General features: G+C 44.6%; 1 protein-coding gene across 2 annotated transcripts in view; it reads right to left on the bottom strand.

The window, feature by feature from the left end:
• SUFU (SUFU negative regulator of hedgehog signaling) overlaps nt 1-16,359 on the bottom strand; it is a gene marked incomplete at its 5' end in the record, with an annotated part of 89,528 nt that overhangs the window by 46,288 nt on the left and 26,881 nt on the right. For both annotated transcript variants that reach the window (XM_084264507.1, XM_084264508.1), the window contains one exon: nt 15,926-16,062. In XM_084264507.1, coding sequence (XP_084120633.1) covers nt 15,926-16,062 — 137 coding nt within the window. The remainder of the gene's footprint in view (nt 1-15,925; nt 16,063-16,359) is intronic.

The raw sequence follows: 16,359 nt of genomic DNA, 5'->3' as shown, positions 1-16,359 counted from the left end.
CACAGACGTCAGAGAAACTCTGTGTTTCAGGGCAAAGCAAAGGAGGATTTTGACTCCATGACTTACGGGTGCAGGAATGTTAAAGAGGCCCCCAGTGAGTTCCTGACCAGCACGACAGTGATGCAGCCAGACGTTTAAATTGAACGCAGCTTATCCGATCCGTACAGAAAGAGTAATTTATTGCATTGCCATTACTCCATGCACAGCCTGGGTAATTTATTAGATAAATGTGTTTTCTCCAACACATTTTTAATATTCAGTCTGGCTCTGTTAAAAAAAGGTAATGTGGCAATCTGTCACAAGTAAGATTTGATGCTGTTTTTCAGTACCACTTTGCAGAACGAGCAGCTAGAATTAATTGAGAGAAACTATAAGGGCAGATGCAGAGTCCAACACTGAAATGTATTAGCTATATTTTTCACCAGAGCAACTTAATATATTTCTAACTAGCTCAATAAGGGATATAAGCATGCAAACATGTAGCTATTAAAAAAAAAGGATACAGAAGCTAAATGTGAACATCATGTCTAACAATCTCAAAGTAATATTGTTATTGCAACTCATTACACAGATGCAAATTTTAAAAAACCCAAACCCCAACCCAATACAAAGTAAAAGACATCAGGCTCATTTGCCAGCCACTTCAAATTAAGATAATCTATGGATAATCAAGTTAATGCTAAATTCAGTCTGTCTGCTTAGTTTCCTAACCTACAAAGACCAGCACACATGGATCAGTAAAGGGGAAAACCAATTGTGATACAATCTGTGGGGCTGCTGGCAGGTAGTTTATAATTTCATATTCAACTCCAGCTGAACATGTTTAAAGAACATACAAGCAGAATCCAAGCCATTATATATTTGCATTGCATTAAAAATGCTTTTCCTCCTTGTTTCTCTTTTTTTTTAGTTCAGTTTTGTTGCCCCTTATCTCTGATCTGGGAAACAGGGACGGCCCCAGCCCGGGCAAATTCACACAGCGCTGCTGCCTGCTGCAGACATGCACCACGGACAAGATGCCTTAGAAAGAATTAAATCCCTGGAGTAAAATGAAACAATAGCTTCACTGCAGGGATTCAAATCGGGCTTTTAGAAAGAGGAGGCCTAGGCAAAAGGTTCTTTTAAAAAAAAGCAACAATCAAACCCAACCAAACTGTGGAAAAAACCTGGTTATCAATACTGTAAGGACTGCTTCACCTCTGAGGTTTGATGACAGTTTCAGAAAACAGAAGTTCAATGCAGATTTATTTTTTTTAAAGCTGATCAGCTGGTTGAAAATACAAAGCTCCAAGTCATTAAGTCTGGGAAATAAAGGAGCCCCATAGATTTATGCAAGCACATATAAACTTATTTGATCACTTCAGTCCTCCGGACTGAAAGCCTGACAAAGGAGCCAGAATCAGGTCCTCCAGTGCCTCCCCAGAGTCCATCACCAGCAGGAAAACTTGGTTCCTTGCTCCTCCTGTTGGCAGTGAGATGGTGGAGTATGTGTCTCTGCACTGCAACTTCCACTGACAGAAGTGCTGTCTTTCTTATCACAAAGTAGATACCAGACACCTGGACACCACCTTATCTGACATTGGGGAATGCAATATTTGAACTGAAAACCAAATGCTAAAATGCTGTCACACAATAACCGATTTGGTGCTGGGACTCCTCAACTTCTTCTGTTATCCAGGACATTTCTTTCCATCCCTTTACACATCTACGTGCCTGGCTTGCTCCTCCTCCCTGCCCATCTCTACGTGTGAATACAATTTCCATGACTGCAGCCTCCGAGAATTTCTCACGCAGGCTCACAGCAAGTGACTCCCGTGCCCAGGGCACGCTCCCACCCTCTGCAATCAGTGGGCCCCCTGTCCTCTCCCTGACTCCACACAGACGACTCTGCCAGCCACCTCCTCCCACACTTCCTCTCCTCCCCACAACTTCATTCAGCTCCTCATGTTTGCTCCCTACAGCCTCCTCCAGCCACTGCAGCAGGCAGAGGCAGGAGAGCTGGCACATCCAGCTTGGCATCCCCTCGGCATAAGTGCTGCCCGGGCAGGGCGCATCTCCTGCCTTGCTTCTTCAACAACACAGTTCTCAGCTATCTACAGATTTACCTGTATGGATCCCTCCTACGGAAAGGGAAGGCTGGAGGAAGGCACAGCAGCATGAAAGGACTTACCTGGCATTGCTGAGTGTGGCAGAGAAAGAAAACGAACACAGATATGAGCTGTTCATTTGCAGCACCACAAAACTCTCCTGCTCTGAGCTCTGGATCCTCTACACCCTGTTGCTCAGACCAATCATCCCTGGACACTGCAGGGTTAGGCTGCTTTCACCTCTTACAAGGGGAAAGTGGGACAACCTCCTCCTTACCCACTCTGTCCTAAGCCAAGCAACCACAAGGGAGTACGGGTGACACACTTGTCAGATCCTGAGCTCCACGCCACGTGAGCAACCCTTCCACCTTTGTCCAGTTGTGCTGCCACCAGCTTTCTGCATCCGTACCTGAACATGCTTCCCAGCTCCCCTTTAAAAGGTATTATTTATATCTTCAATACTTGTAGAAACTCAATAGCCTCAGGATGGGGGCGGAGGCCCAGGAATGAAAAAGGCTGTTATCCTGTCAGATAAGCACTCAGCTCAAAACATGTATTTAATGACAGTTTATTTACAGATTATGTGGTTCCACATGGCCAATTTGAAGAGATACTTCCCTTTCATTTAATAACCCTACCCTGCGTACTGACATGTGAAATCCAGAATGTTTTAGTTACCTGAGCGTTTCTCAGGCAGAAGCAAGTAGAACTTGTACCTACAGCATTTAGCAACCTTTAGGTGTCCTCAACGAGGGATGAGAATTGCAGCAGAGCACTAAACCTTTTTTCCTTGTTTCTAAACCTCCTAGATACTTGCGCGTGTGCAAGTGCCTGCGAATGGTCGATGCTTAGTTGGAGACAGGAGCGCCACGAGACTGTACAGTCATTCATGATCTTTCCTTAGATATATGAGACATAAGAACTTTCAAGGTGCTCGAGAGGGAAGTGAAGGCACTGCTCTCCTCTGAAGGACCCAAAGAATATGCAAGCAGCTTCTGTCAGATAAATGATAGGGGTACCCCTTTTGGCAAAAATTAATTAAGAAAAGGTGAGAAAGGAAAGACTTTCTGTGTGAAAACACCTATGGAGTCACATTGTAATCCTTTCTGAAAAGTTACCTAGGTACCCAGGCACTGGTTCTGGGGCTGGTGACAGACAGGAAGGGCAGGGGTCTTTGAGAGTACACTGTAGTATTTTTCTCACTGGTTGATTATTTTCTCTTAAGTTTTCAGGAATTTAAAGCTTGCACAGGCCAAACTGTTGTTTTACTTTGGCTAAGCAGAAGGTCAAAGGGCAGGAAACAGAGGAACTTTGTATTCACACATATTTGTGTAAAATATTAGTTACACATTGAGCTCTACCGACCCACTGCAGTAGTGCAAGAGAAACACACAAACCTAGTCCAAGAGCTTTATACAGGGTTCAAATGCAAAAAGGCTGGCCTGTTTATCAAGTGCCTTTTACTCCTTTAAGGCCCTGTTTTAAACCAAAAAAACAGGAGAATCCACTTTTCACAGGCTCAGGGCTGCCTGCAGTCTCTGAATATGCTCTCCCAGTTTCTCCTCCCCACCAAGAACAAAACGTTTCCCCTGCTGTGCCCATTTGCTGCCTCCTAGCTGAGCAGGCTGCCGCAAAGGATCTTTGCATCCCAGTCTGTCAGAAGATGGTCTGTAATGAGCTCCGTGTACTGCCACTCTCACAGGCAGAGTGCAGAGTGGGTTAGGCAGAAAGCACAGTTTGAACACCACTTGCTGCACAGATCTTCAATAGAAAGTTTAAGAAGGTGGATATGGAACAGTGAACCCAAGTTTCAGCTCAGTCCACTCTGCAGTTTCATCTAACATGGGCTTGGCAGCTGTGAAGGGAAAAACCAGTTCTTTTCACAAGGCTGCTCAGTATGTGTAACCTTCAAACTCTCCTCTGTGTATCCCAAGCAATTGCACACAGGCAGCGAGAGAGGATGCTCCTGCAACTGCAGAACAATTCCTCTGTGTTGTGGCTTTCAGCTTCTGGATAGGAGGAGGCAACACTATTCTGTGCAGAAACCTTTAACTATTTAGAGTTGCTGCTTCCGTTTCCCAGCACAGGCCTGGTGGGACAAAACACTCCTATGCAGGATGCAAGAGGATCTCACACCAGCAGGAGGGGGAGTTTTCTGCCTTCCCCAAGCTGCTTCCTTTGTCTTGCATTCCTCCTTCAGTACAGGGGACAGAGCCTTTGTCAGAGGCTGGGCTGACTATTTGCTGCTTCTCTCCCGCTTCCTTACCCCAGGAGTCAAAGATGTGCCTCTTAACCGGGACTGTTGGTCCCCAGCATGTGGGCTCCTCCTCATCCTTCTGCTGCTCAGAGGCTCTGGGTAAGATGGAGAAAAGGTTTCCTGCAGAGAGCTCGGCTACCCTCCACTCTGGGCAGAAAATATTAGCAAGATTGGTCCTGATCTTAAGCTGTAGTCACTCAGGACAAACAGCTGCTAGGGGTCTGCATCCAAGCACCCCAGGGCCCACTGGCTGTCCTGCTGCCAATCCAGCTGTGGCAGCAACCTCACATGGAGATGTCTCACACAGGTTCCTCTGGGTCTCCATGTCTGTTTCTTTCCTCTCTCACCCAGTAGCAACCCACGAGCAGTATGAGAATTAAACCAAATTCTACATTGATAAACGCAACCGTATATCAGATTTACAGGCGTTGATGTTTTGTCCATCCCTGGCATTTGGGAGCAGCCTCAGGACAGACAGACTGATGCAAAGCACAGAGAGAAGACAGATCTTTTTTTCTTTCTTTTTTTTTTTTTCCTAAATAAACCAACTGAATGAACTGTATTGAACAGCTGAAAAGCAACCAGCCAAGTTCAGTTCCCAGGCAGGAACAGGACATGAGCTGACAGAATTAAAAGGGACGGCATCACTTGAAACCCAGCCAGCTCAACTAGGCCTAAACCTACTTTATCTAAATTGCAGTAGCAGCTAAAAACAAGCCTCCTCTTTCAGGCAGTGCTGAGATCCCTCACTTACTGCCTAGAAATACTATGTAATCAGTAAAGCAGGCCAGGGAGGACAGCTTTCCTTCTATTTCAACAAAGTCTTTTATAAGGAACAAAGACTTTCTGTGCTTCTGCTCCTGGCACAAAGTCTCTCCATGCTTTAGTGTCAGCCTACTCTTTTGGGGCTGGAGAAGGTCAGAGACCTGTTCTCTGCTGAGAGCTAGAAGTCGGGAGAGACAATAGTGGCTTCCATGACAAGGCACAGAAAGTACTCAGCCTGACCCACGAGTTCAGACAAACTGCAGGGGAGAAAAAGGCCCAAAGTCCCTGAGGTTAGGGAGGTAGAGAAGAAAAGGCTTTAATTTCTGTTACACAGCTAGCTCACTGACAACATAAGCCACAGACTTGTCCTTCCTCAAGTTGAATGAGGGTACAGGTGTCCTTGGAAACTCCTGTATTCTCTGTCATGCTTTCCCACTCCTGAACTGCACACTAGGAGGAAGCTTGTAGGAGCCTCTGCACAGTCCAGGCTCACACCAGCACTGCTGTCAAAGCAAAAGGCAATGTCACACAGAAGTGGTGGTGGTCCCTTCTCAAGTTCCAAAGAAAGTGATCTAGCACTTTTACACCTGGCCAGAGGGTTGCAGGGCTCTTCTATCACTGCAGCAAAAGGAATTTCATGGGGAAGAGATTCTCTGGTGTGGCACAATATCCTTGCAAGTCCCAAGCAAAGACAAGGAAGATGCTACCCAGCAAAACCACCAAAAGCTAAATAACTACCACCTTGTCCCATCAGGGTCTGAAGAAGCAACAGCACTCCAAGGCAAAGGGCTGGACTGAGCCTGATACTGGGGTCCCCCCAGTATTGCAAAAGGGCAGCAGCACCCTGTCTATGCTGAAAGGAAGAGAAGTTCATAGAATCACAGAAGGGTTCACTTAGTCAGCTAAACTCTAAGGTCACACAACCCTGTGCTGCAAGAAGAGGGGCGAACCACGCGCGCGGTGGCACAGCAGCACCCCGCAGCATTGACAGCTGCGGCTCTGCCCTGCGCCCTCAGCTAGCGCAACACCCACGCCTGACACCACTCTGACCAAGACAGGCCTCACACAGCGGAAGGCTGGGCCACCTGTCTGTGCTAGTTCAGAGCCAGGGAATCCTCAGCTATGTCCAGGGACGAAGTTCCTCTCTCTCTTTCTAAGGACTGGTGAGCCTCATACCTCTCCTTGTGCCTTGGCACCCAGCAACAAAATGGAGCTGAGTATGACTCCCTGCCCCACAAGCAAGGGTAAAAGCACTGGACTCTGAAGGTCCCAAAAAATATGGTCACATGCACAAATAATATTAAGCTTTGCAAGCATGCAGAGAGGAACTGCATTAATTCTATCTAGGGAACCCAGGAGCACCTCTGCTTGCTGACCAGTGTACCAGTCTCAGCATCACCAGTGCCAAGACCCATCCTCTCCCTCCTTTCCAACTGAAAGGCTCCCTCCACCAAGGAGCACGGTTCAATACAGATGGTCAATGTTGCTATGCTTTCCCTACAGACCCCTGCTAAGGATTGGCAAGACTCCCTAAACATTAAAAGCAGGAGGTGGAAGTTTAGGGTTTCTTTGTGGGGTGAAAGAGAAGCTGTGATAATGCCTTCCAATGAGCTCTGCTGGAGCAAACCCAGAACAGTCACAGAAAAAACCAAAACAGATTAGAGAAGAAAGGTTGATGCCAAAGACCAGACATAAGGCAGCTTCTTGAGACTTGCCAAAGAATTACTATATGTCAGGAGAACAGGTCTACCTGCCCCATCCTTCCAAGTGCACTCAAAAAAACCCCAAAGTCACACTGCAACACTAACCTCTCTCCTTGGAGAGCTCCAATACACAATGAAGTTACTGTGGGTTACAACTGCACACACAGGCTGTGGCCAGTATGACACAAGCTGTCTCCTCCTGTGCTGCAAAAGGATTTCCTGCAACTGGCACTGTCATGTGCATCAGTTAATGGGCACACACACAAAGCAAGCAGAGATGCTCTAGCAGGACAAGCCTCATGGTGGGACATGCAAGCAGTACAGGGCATCCAGCTTTGGGAAGGGCAATCCGATAGTGTCAGCAGGTAAGTTTCAACCCTCAAGCATCCGAAGCTGTAAGAGCAACAAGACGGTAAGAGTAAACCTAGTGCCAGCTTCCATATTTTCTCTGTGTAATCTTGGGGCAGTATTTCAAGAGAAGATGCATTTGTGTGCCTAGAAAATGTCTCCTCAGAGTCATCCTTCTTGCTGACAAAAACATCTTCCATATCTCTTCAGTGTGGTCTGATCAACAGTTCTGCAGACAGATGCTTTTCTCTGGATTGCTAGCAGTGCTGCAGAAGGTTTATTAGTGATGCACAGAGTCCATGTTCATCCAGCACTTTGCTGCAATGCCTAGCAGGAGAGTTTATAAGAGCTGCATTTCACAATTCCCTCCTCAGCAGCTCCAGAGCTTCCACCCAGTTCTGACGCATGAGCTCGATAGCTGCCTGTCACGCCTGGTCAGACAATTGCTCTGCACACAAGCAAATGGTTTTATCAGCCTGCACGTCATTTGGTACCAGCCACAGCACGTACGTCCCAGCTGGAAGCTCAGGGATGTGACAAGGCTGGCGCAGGAGATGAGGAGAGGGGTGGGAAATATTGGGGAGGTGAGCTCATAGGCAGCAGTGTGGGGAGAAGTGGATTTATTGCAGTGGTGTGGGACGGAGGGGCTAGCACAGAGAGACGTAAAGCACCAGCCTTGATCTGTGCTGCTGCTCACAGAGCAGCTTGTTTTATGGGAAACGTCTAAGAAGAATTAGGCTAAAACCCAACCAATTTCTCATGGACCACTGAATAACTATCAGATGATGAGAGCTTTTGGCCATGACAAACTTAGGTTAAATTGGAACCAGTGACTTCATGTTTCCATACCCCTTTGCAGAGCAAAGGCATGCAGCCCTCATACTTGCTTGAGTCTGTTCACCTATGGCAAATGACAGCCAGGAGGCTATTCTATAAACTTTACGGCACTGCAGCCTCAGTGCTTGAGCAGAGTTCGCTATGTAACAGGTTCTGTTGAAGTAAAATTGATGTTGATTTATATTTCTTTGTGGAGCTAAAAAAACCCACAGTTAATCCCCCCCCATTTTTAATCTAAAAACCTGGAAAACTACAGAGAAGCCAGGGCCAATTCTACACTGGAAACTGGTCAATATTACAAACAGATGATAAAAAAATATATAGATTATATAGAGCCATAGCAACAAGAAAAGAACAATAAATCAGTCTGGGGTTAAACAAAAAAGCACCGTCAGGGAAAAATATATATGAATTACTGAGAGATTTTATTTGGCTTTAGTCATACTACTGGGAAGAAATAAACACTGTTTTACAAACAAGCTAGACAAGTCTCATTTGTATTCAAGAAAGCAAGGAGTTTGTTTTGGGTTTGTTGGTTTTGTTTGGGTTGTGGGTTGGGTTTTTTTCCCCTTTTTACACGCAAAAATCAGCCTGCTTCAAGAATGTTTGAAAACATATTGGCAAGGAGAGTGTCTCTAAGGCTAGCAAATTGCAGCCTTCTGGGACTCCAAGAGACCTGAAAGTGAGGTCTAGTGGTTATGCCAGGGCAGCAGGTGTCAAAGTATCTGCTGGCTTCATGGCTGCAGGTCTGTGACTCCAGGCAAATCACTTAATCCCACCGAGTCCCATTTTCAGTGTAAGTTACACTGCCTGTTATACACAAAGTGTTTCTGTGGCTCAGACTAAATTTGAATCAGATTGGAATTGCTGAATAAGAAGACTGAATCTACACCTGCAGCCCTTACAACTCCTGCAATCACCCTTGCTTACCAAAGGGGAAACCAAGGCACACATACCCTCAAATTGACAGACTTGGCCCATGACATAGACAGGAATAGTGTATGTGCTTCCTCAAGCTGCAGACAGGCCAACAGACAATAATTCCTATCTGAAGAAAGCATGATGTGCCAGAAATAACTAAGGAAGGTTAAACATACCTCATTTTGGGCTTGCTTTTCAGCCTGCTTGCCCAAGGCCTGGGTGGCTGTGCTGCCTCAGGCACTTGCACACATCAGTCAGCACCATCCTCCCATCCTTCCTTCTAGAGACTTTGGAAAATTGGCCTGTGGACTTAAATCATGACAGGAGACAGAAGCTCAGGGATGCTAAGCTCCTGCAGGTTTCACAGAAGTAGCTAAAAGAGAAGGTATTTCCTACCTTACCCTCTGAAAAGGGAATCCCTCACCGTGCCAGCGCAGAGCCTGCAGATGTGCTGAGAGATGTTGGTGGGGAAAAAACCCCATGCAAAGACAATAAATCACCTATATCTGATTTGGTCATTATTTTGACATGTTCCTATCAACATGTGTAGCTCATCATATACCTTCTAGAATTAGTTCTGGCCAATACACTTTCCAAAAGTGTAACAAATTTCTAAGGGTAACTCATACAAGCAAGTTCCTCTTGAAGCAATCAGACGAAATCTCCAGTAAATTGCTATTCACAAATTGCATCTTGCATGCCTACTACCTTTGCTTGTAGATTTTGTTACGACTCTTTTGCAGTCCCCAAGACAAAAAAAAACTTCCTACTACTGACTAGCCAAAGGTTAAATATTAAAATTCAACTTTTAAATTAGCTGAGACTTCAAATCTCACGTTTATCTGTTTTCATAGTTTCCGGATTACTAGTGCACTAAAAAATAAATTATGTATTTATGGAACCATAGAAAAAGTACATTTAGAAGACCTGAAGTGGACACCTAGTCAGTTAAGACACATTTATAACAAAGGAGACCAAGGCAGCTCCTACTCTGCCCCCACAAAAAGGGAAAGATCAGTTCATCCCAACAAATATCCATGAAGAATAGTTTCACTTGCTCTCAAAGGCAGCACTGGGGAATCTGCAATTACTCCACTGCTTCACCATACTTAAAGTTTTTCCTAATGGCAAATCCTTACAGACATTTTAGCAGTGTTGGGCCTCTCAAAACCCCAGTAGGCACATGAAAAATTTATTGCTTTATTCCCTACAGCAACCTTTTGCATATCTGAAGACTCTTCTCACATCTTCCTTCCATCTTCTCTTCCCCACACTAAACAAACATAACTTTTGATCATTCCTCCACAGGTTGTATTTTCTGGACCTTTGGGTCATTCTTACTGCTCTCCTCTAGAATCTCTCCAACTGAGATGCATCTGACTTGAAGTCTTTTGCCCCAAACGAGACACAGTGCTCTTCCTTTCCCTTCAAGGTGTGGCCAGCAGTGTAGAAGGACCCTACCCCATGTAATACACAAAACACTTCTATTTATACAGCTTATCTATCAGAGCGAAGAGTGTGTTGGCTTAGGTGTAGCCTGTTGTTGATACTGACTCCAAAACATCATCTTCTCCTTTCAGAACTGCTGCTCTTCCCCAGCTGATAGCTGTGCACTGGATTATTCTAATATAAGCACAGGACCCTGCACTTGTTGCACGTTCCTGACCCTATTGCACCTATGCACTTCAGACCACTTCCACACTTTGGAAAAGCCATTCTGAACTCCAGCCTCCTGTGCCACAGTGCTTTCCTGTGCTGCAGACGTCATCAAGATGCTCTGCATTTCATCATCCTGGTCAGTACCACGTTACATGAGCACTAGGACAGATTTCAGACAAATATACATGTCTTTTCAGGTTGATGACACACTGACAATTGTCCAAATATCCGACCACTACTGAATCCTTTTTTCTGTAGTTTTTATCAAGGTTGTGTTTCTGCAGCTTGCTCACATACCTGCTGGAAGGGACAATGTCAAAAGTCTCACTGGTATCAAGGTAGCCAACGTTCACTGCTTCCCATGGTGACCACTACTTTGTCACAAGTAGTTCTGACTTATTCTTGACAAATCCATACATTATTCCCTGGATGCCTTCTAGATGGCTTGTTTTTCCTAGCAGTTTAAGTCCTGAAGCCTGACTGACCCTTTAGAAACCTCAGGTTTGTATTTTTGGGGTTTGTTTGGTTTTGGTGTTTGGATATTTTGTTGTTGTTGATATAGGGGGATGTTTGGGGTGGGATTGAAGAGCAGCATTTAGCTATTTTCCAGCCTTCTGTCATGCTTCCTGTCTCAGACTGCTCAGGCTGATGTGTTCTGGGACAAATGTTATCAAGCTCAGCCAATCTGCAAACCCCTAATTCATGGGCATCACCTTAATACTTCACTAGCTAGTTCCCCACTACACCTCACGCACTGTGGAGAATAACACCATGACATGGGCTATGCCGTTATCTTTAGGCTCTATGCCTGATGAGACTTTCCTGACAGCTTCTCCAAACCTGCACCTCACAGCTGCAGCTGTTTTCTTTCAGGCCAAGAAACATGGAAGCAGTAAGAGCTCATGCACACAACATGTGTTTCCATGCTACATCAATACATTGCCCTCATGACATGTATCAGATAGGCCCCTTAAAGCAACTTAATCTTACCTTAGAATGAGAGGGAAAAAACCAGATTTTAACTTCAGAAAGCACAAGCTTCTCTGTACTCATCATGTGTTGTAACACTGCAGTACCTGAAGAGTTAACAATTGTAACAAGCTCTGGGTAAATTCTCTGTAGGAAGAATGTTTCTTACTCTTTGAGCAGAAGTTTAAATTTATTCTACCATGAGATACATCCAGTATACCCATGAACCATGGCAAGCTAAGGTCACTGAATTGTGCAGGTTTGTTTTCAAGGTTTGCAGGTTTAGGTTGTTTTTTGTGGGGGTTTTTTTTGGGTGTGTGTGTATGTGTTTTTAAATAAAAGTAACAGAATTGGAATTTGTGGTCATCATCAAACAGTGATAAATTAAGAACAGATAAAGCCACAAATAAAATGTTTTGAGACTTGCAAGCTTGGTTTTGTTGAAAGAGGAAAAATAGTGCCATTTAATCAAAAGCACAAAGCATCAAGTGTTTGTTACAGTGAACAGAGATGCCAAGGCTCAAAGAGGTCTGAAATTTGATGCAGAAGAATGCTTTTCTAAAGCACAGCCTCAGCACAGGGTACAGGAGAGATGGAAACAAAGGAAAGCAACAATCACTTGCCTGGAAGTGTTTGTTACCAAAATACATCACCTGCAATGAGATGTGCTTTGCAGCTGCAATATACAGTAACAATGTCTAGGACAGCAGTAACTGCTCAATGGATTTTCAACTCAGCCCTCACCATCTGAATATGCTCAGGCTCAGCAGGAGTGTAACTACACCTTACTCTCCCTCAACTTCAACCAGACCCAGCAAAGCACATCTATGATAACTGAAATGTTGGCTTGTTATTCAAGAGATAAGAATTTAGCTCTTAGCACAGCTTTCAAAGTAAACAATCCTTTGACATGCCAAAGTGCTTGGAGCCTATCCAAAGAGTTCCTGCCAGTTTGTTTTTTTTTCCTTGCTTCTTGTTCAGAGCACATTCATAAATGTTACTCGAGTTGTTCTGGTTCACCAAATGTCTTTAAGGCTATTTTTGAGTATCAAAAAGTCTCCACAGATTTGTAAACAACTGACAAGGACAACCTCCAGGTACATACACTAGAGTCAAAGAAAGTTTAACACTGTTGCATTTGAAAAATGCCCCAAATGGTACAAAGGAACTGAGCAAAAAGGAAGCTTTCATCACGTAAAACAATGCTGTCGTGCCACAGCCTGCCTAATGCCCAGTGGGCTGCAGAAGAACCACCCCTTCAAATGCTCAACAGCTTTGAACTTGTAACATCTGCCCAGAGATGTCCTGCAAAAGATAAGGAAAAGAGGTGACAGCAGAAGGTCAGTTGGCTTTGCAGAGTGGCCTTGTCAGACTGGGCAGGGTGAAATCCCAGTAGGCAAAAGAAAAACAACAGTGCCAAGACTGGGTGCCTGATCAGCCGAGGGTAGGAACTGCTCCCAGACTGCCAGCCTGAGGGAGCAGCTCATGGGAGTAGAGCAAGGTTGGACACGTCGGATGTCCAGGAGGCCCAGGGACTCTGAGGAGCAACAGCATGAATGAACTTACACTACATCAGAAAATGACAGCATCTAGTTGTGGTCAACTGGTATTGCCCCCAGAGATCAAAAGGAAACATGACAGTCTGCCCCATTATAAGTCTTACTTTTAAAGGATTAACCTGACATCTATGATGACCCAGAAGATTTTAGCCTGAGAAAGCTCTTATTCAAGAGAGACAGGAGATAAACAAGTTTGTACTTAAATAAAACTAGAGCTTGACTACTTGCTGCACCAGCACACAGTTTCCTTTCATCCAGGGCAAGGAGCAGTTGGTAGTACTCGGTGACAGCACACAGCTGCTTGCTGAGGGGCATGAAGCTGTACAAAAAAATAAAAACCCAACTCTTCTGTGATATTTTAAAGGGCCCCTGGAGGTCTCTTTTCCAGACTTGGATTTGAATGTGAGCCATCACCAATGTTGGATAGATCAGGGCTGTTGCAGCTTTGCTGAGTTAAGTCCTGAACCCTTTCAGAAACAGAGATTCACCAACTCTCTAGTAACTGTTCCCGGTGCTTTGCCACCCTCCCTATGAGCAGTATTTCCCTGACATCCCTCCAGAACCTCCCAGACTACAGAGCTACAGCCCTTTGTTGTATTATCTAGGGCTCAACCCCACAAACTTCTGTGTCCCCAAGAGCTGCAGGTTCCCATTACATCAGGCTGCTTCTCCTCACAGGCTAAACCCAGCAGCCTTGCTGCCTCCAGCTTTCCTCATGGCTCACATGCTCTGGGATCCTGACGACTCTGGACTCTGATTTTTCAGCATCTCTTAACCTCTGAGGCCCAAAACTGGACATAGTATTTTAAGCAAGACCTCCCCTGGGCCACGGAGAAGAGGTAGTAACTTCCCTCAACCTGCTGCTCATGCTCTCTTCCTAAAATAACCCAGCATGTGGTATGACTACTGCACGATGAGTATAGTGTTGGCTCATACTCAATTTTGCATTCAAGGAAGTCAATTTATGATTCATACACAGGGTTGTTTAGTAACATTGAGAGCTAAACACCCAGCACCTAGATAGAATTCATTAATGTATACTTGAACAGCACCTTTAAAAAGTCATGGTGGACAGAAAGTCAAAGCCAGCATGGATAAGCAGAGGGTAATAGTGGAGGCCCTTAGAAGTTCATGTCAGACTGATACACGTGGCCACAGCCACTCTTTCCAGTCCAGAAACAGTTAATTGGCTTTGAGGTTAGAAAGATAAGGCTGCTGCTAGTGCAAGAAACTGAACAAAGAATGTCTCTGCCTGGAGTGCCAGCTTAGTCACTGAGAAGCTTGTCCTGAAGTACCCTACCAAATCCTGTTTCACTCTGCAGACCTAGCTCATGGAAAGGGTGAGACAACCAACCAAATGCTACAGAGGAGCTGCTTAAGGTGCAACAGAAGGCACTGAAACTCCTTTATTAAAGAGACTGTTCTGACCAGACTGCCACAGCAGACCAGAAACATGGAAGGCTCCAGAAGAGGTCTTATACATAAGATAGGGTAACCAACAGAAATACAGAGGGAGAACACAGAAGAGGAAGACTTTAGACTCACATGTTTTCTTCAGACCCTGTGAGTATGAATTCATCATTGCATGTTCAGTATTAAAAAGCTACTGTACAACATGATTTAGACAGGACAGGAATCTCAAGCAATAGTAAAAATTATGAGTCATGTGGATTTAGATGTTTAAGAGTGACAAAAATCAAGATAGAAAGGTAAGCCCAAATTTGGATGGCAATCTGGAAGGACAGCTACACAGCAAAGGTTACAAGAAAAATGTTTCTGTTGTACAAGACACACTTCCAATATGAAGACAAACAATAACCTGTGCCAGCACTGATCTTTGACAGTCAATATTTAGAAAAATAAAACTCAAACAGGTTCCCACCACCTCAGAGATCTGTCACAGAGGTTAGCACAGCAATCCTGTCTGCATCCAGACCCTTCCCCTTCGACAGTCAGCCAGCTGACAGCAAACCAGCAATAGAATCAAAAGTTACTTTGTGATTTATTAACTAGTAGAGCAAGTACCAAATGTTACCAATGCAATGATCATTGATTTAGAAGGTACTCCACCTGTAAACTAGGTTTAAAAATGTTCTTCAAGTACTCTTATTTCAGATCTTGTCATGCTGCTATGTGCCTTTCAAGTATGCTATGCACTCAGCCATTCCACAACTCTTCCACCTGCTCATACTATAACCTGATATTCCATCTACTCACATAATCAAAACCCAGAAAGAGTAGCACAATAGGACATTTTCCAAGTACCCTGGTTCCCAGATTTTTGGCAAGCCTCCATCCACATGAATGATTCCCAATTGTTCATTCCTCATCCCTCCCAGCCTTGGCATCCTTTATGACTTTTACATTTTTTCATCTCTGCATCTCCATGTTTACACACGTTGCTGCTGCTCCACTGCACAGACATTAGGAAGATACTTGATCATGAAGAAACTGCAACTATTTTGGAAGTTACAGCCTTTCTGCTGAGAAACAAGACTTTACCAGGTGGGTGCTCCGCAGCCATTTCAGGATAAGCAAATGAGGTTTTTCTTAGTGAGAGAAGGTGAAAGCAACAACACAGGAAAGCAACACAGGGCCACTGGACAGGCTTCCTATGGTTACTAACTGGTTTGTATCTTCAGATTTTCAGTACTAAGGATTTGGAGTTACCTGATCAGCAGTTGGGTTTTGACCCCAGCAAGCTGTTCCCACACAAAGCTAATTCTCAAGATTTGATTGAGCATTGACGAGACAAATGTCTTATCACATAACAGATGTGGCCCTTCAGACTGAAAGCAGGAAAAACCAAGGCAGCAGTACCTGACTGGAAGACATATCTGGCTAAGCCTTGCATTAATTCTGCTGGCCAGGTAGGTGGTGCCGACTCCCCCGTTTCTCTCTTTAGTCGAAACGTCAATTCAAATCCAAAACCACTTGGTCCATCTGTTCCCGTAAACCTGGAGGGAATGAAAAATAGAGAGTCACAACATACTTCTTGTAAAAGGAGGAGGCTTCAAGGTTAGGACTGTGGAAAAATGAGTGTTCTCCTCAGAGATAAACAGTTTAGAAATGCTCCCATTTCAGCCTACCCCAGCTCAGACAGCGTAACATTACGTTAGCTGCTGTAACACAATTTCAAGGATAACTACCAGAGTAGTGTTTTCTGTCAGAACAATGCAGTCTTGAAACCATGACATGGGACCAGTGGGATTTTCAGCAACCTGAATTTGTTTTCAAAACATCATTGCAAATTT

Source organism: Gallinula chloropus (genome assembly GCF_964237585.1).
Source record: "Gallinula chloropus genome assembly, chromosome: 5".
NCBI lineage: Eukaryota > Metazoa > Chordata > Aves > Gruiformes > Rallidae > Gallinula > Gallinula chloropus.
This window is presented reverse-complemented; position numbering and strand designations above follow the sequence as displayed.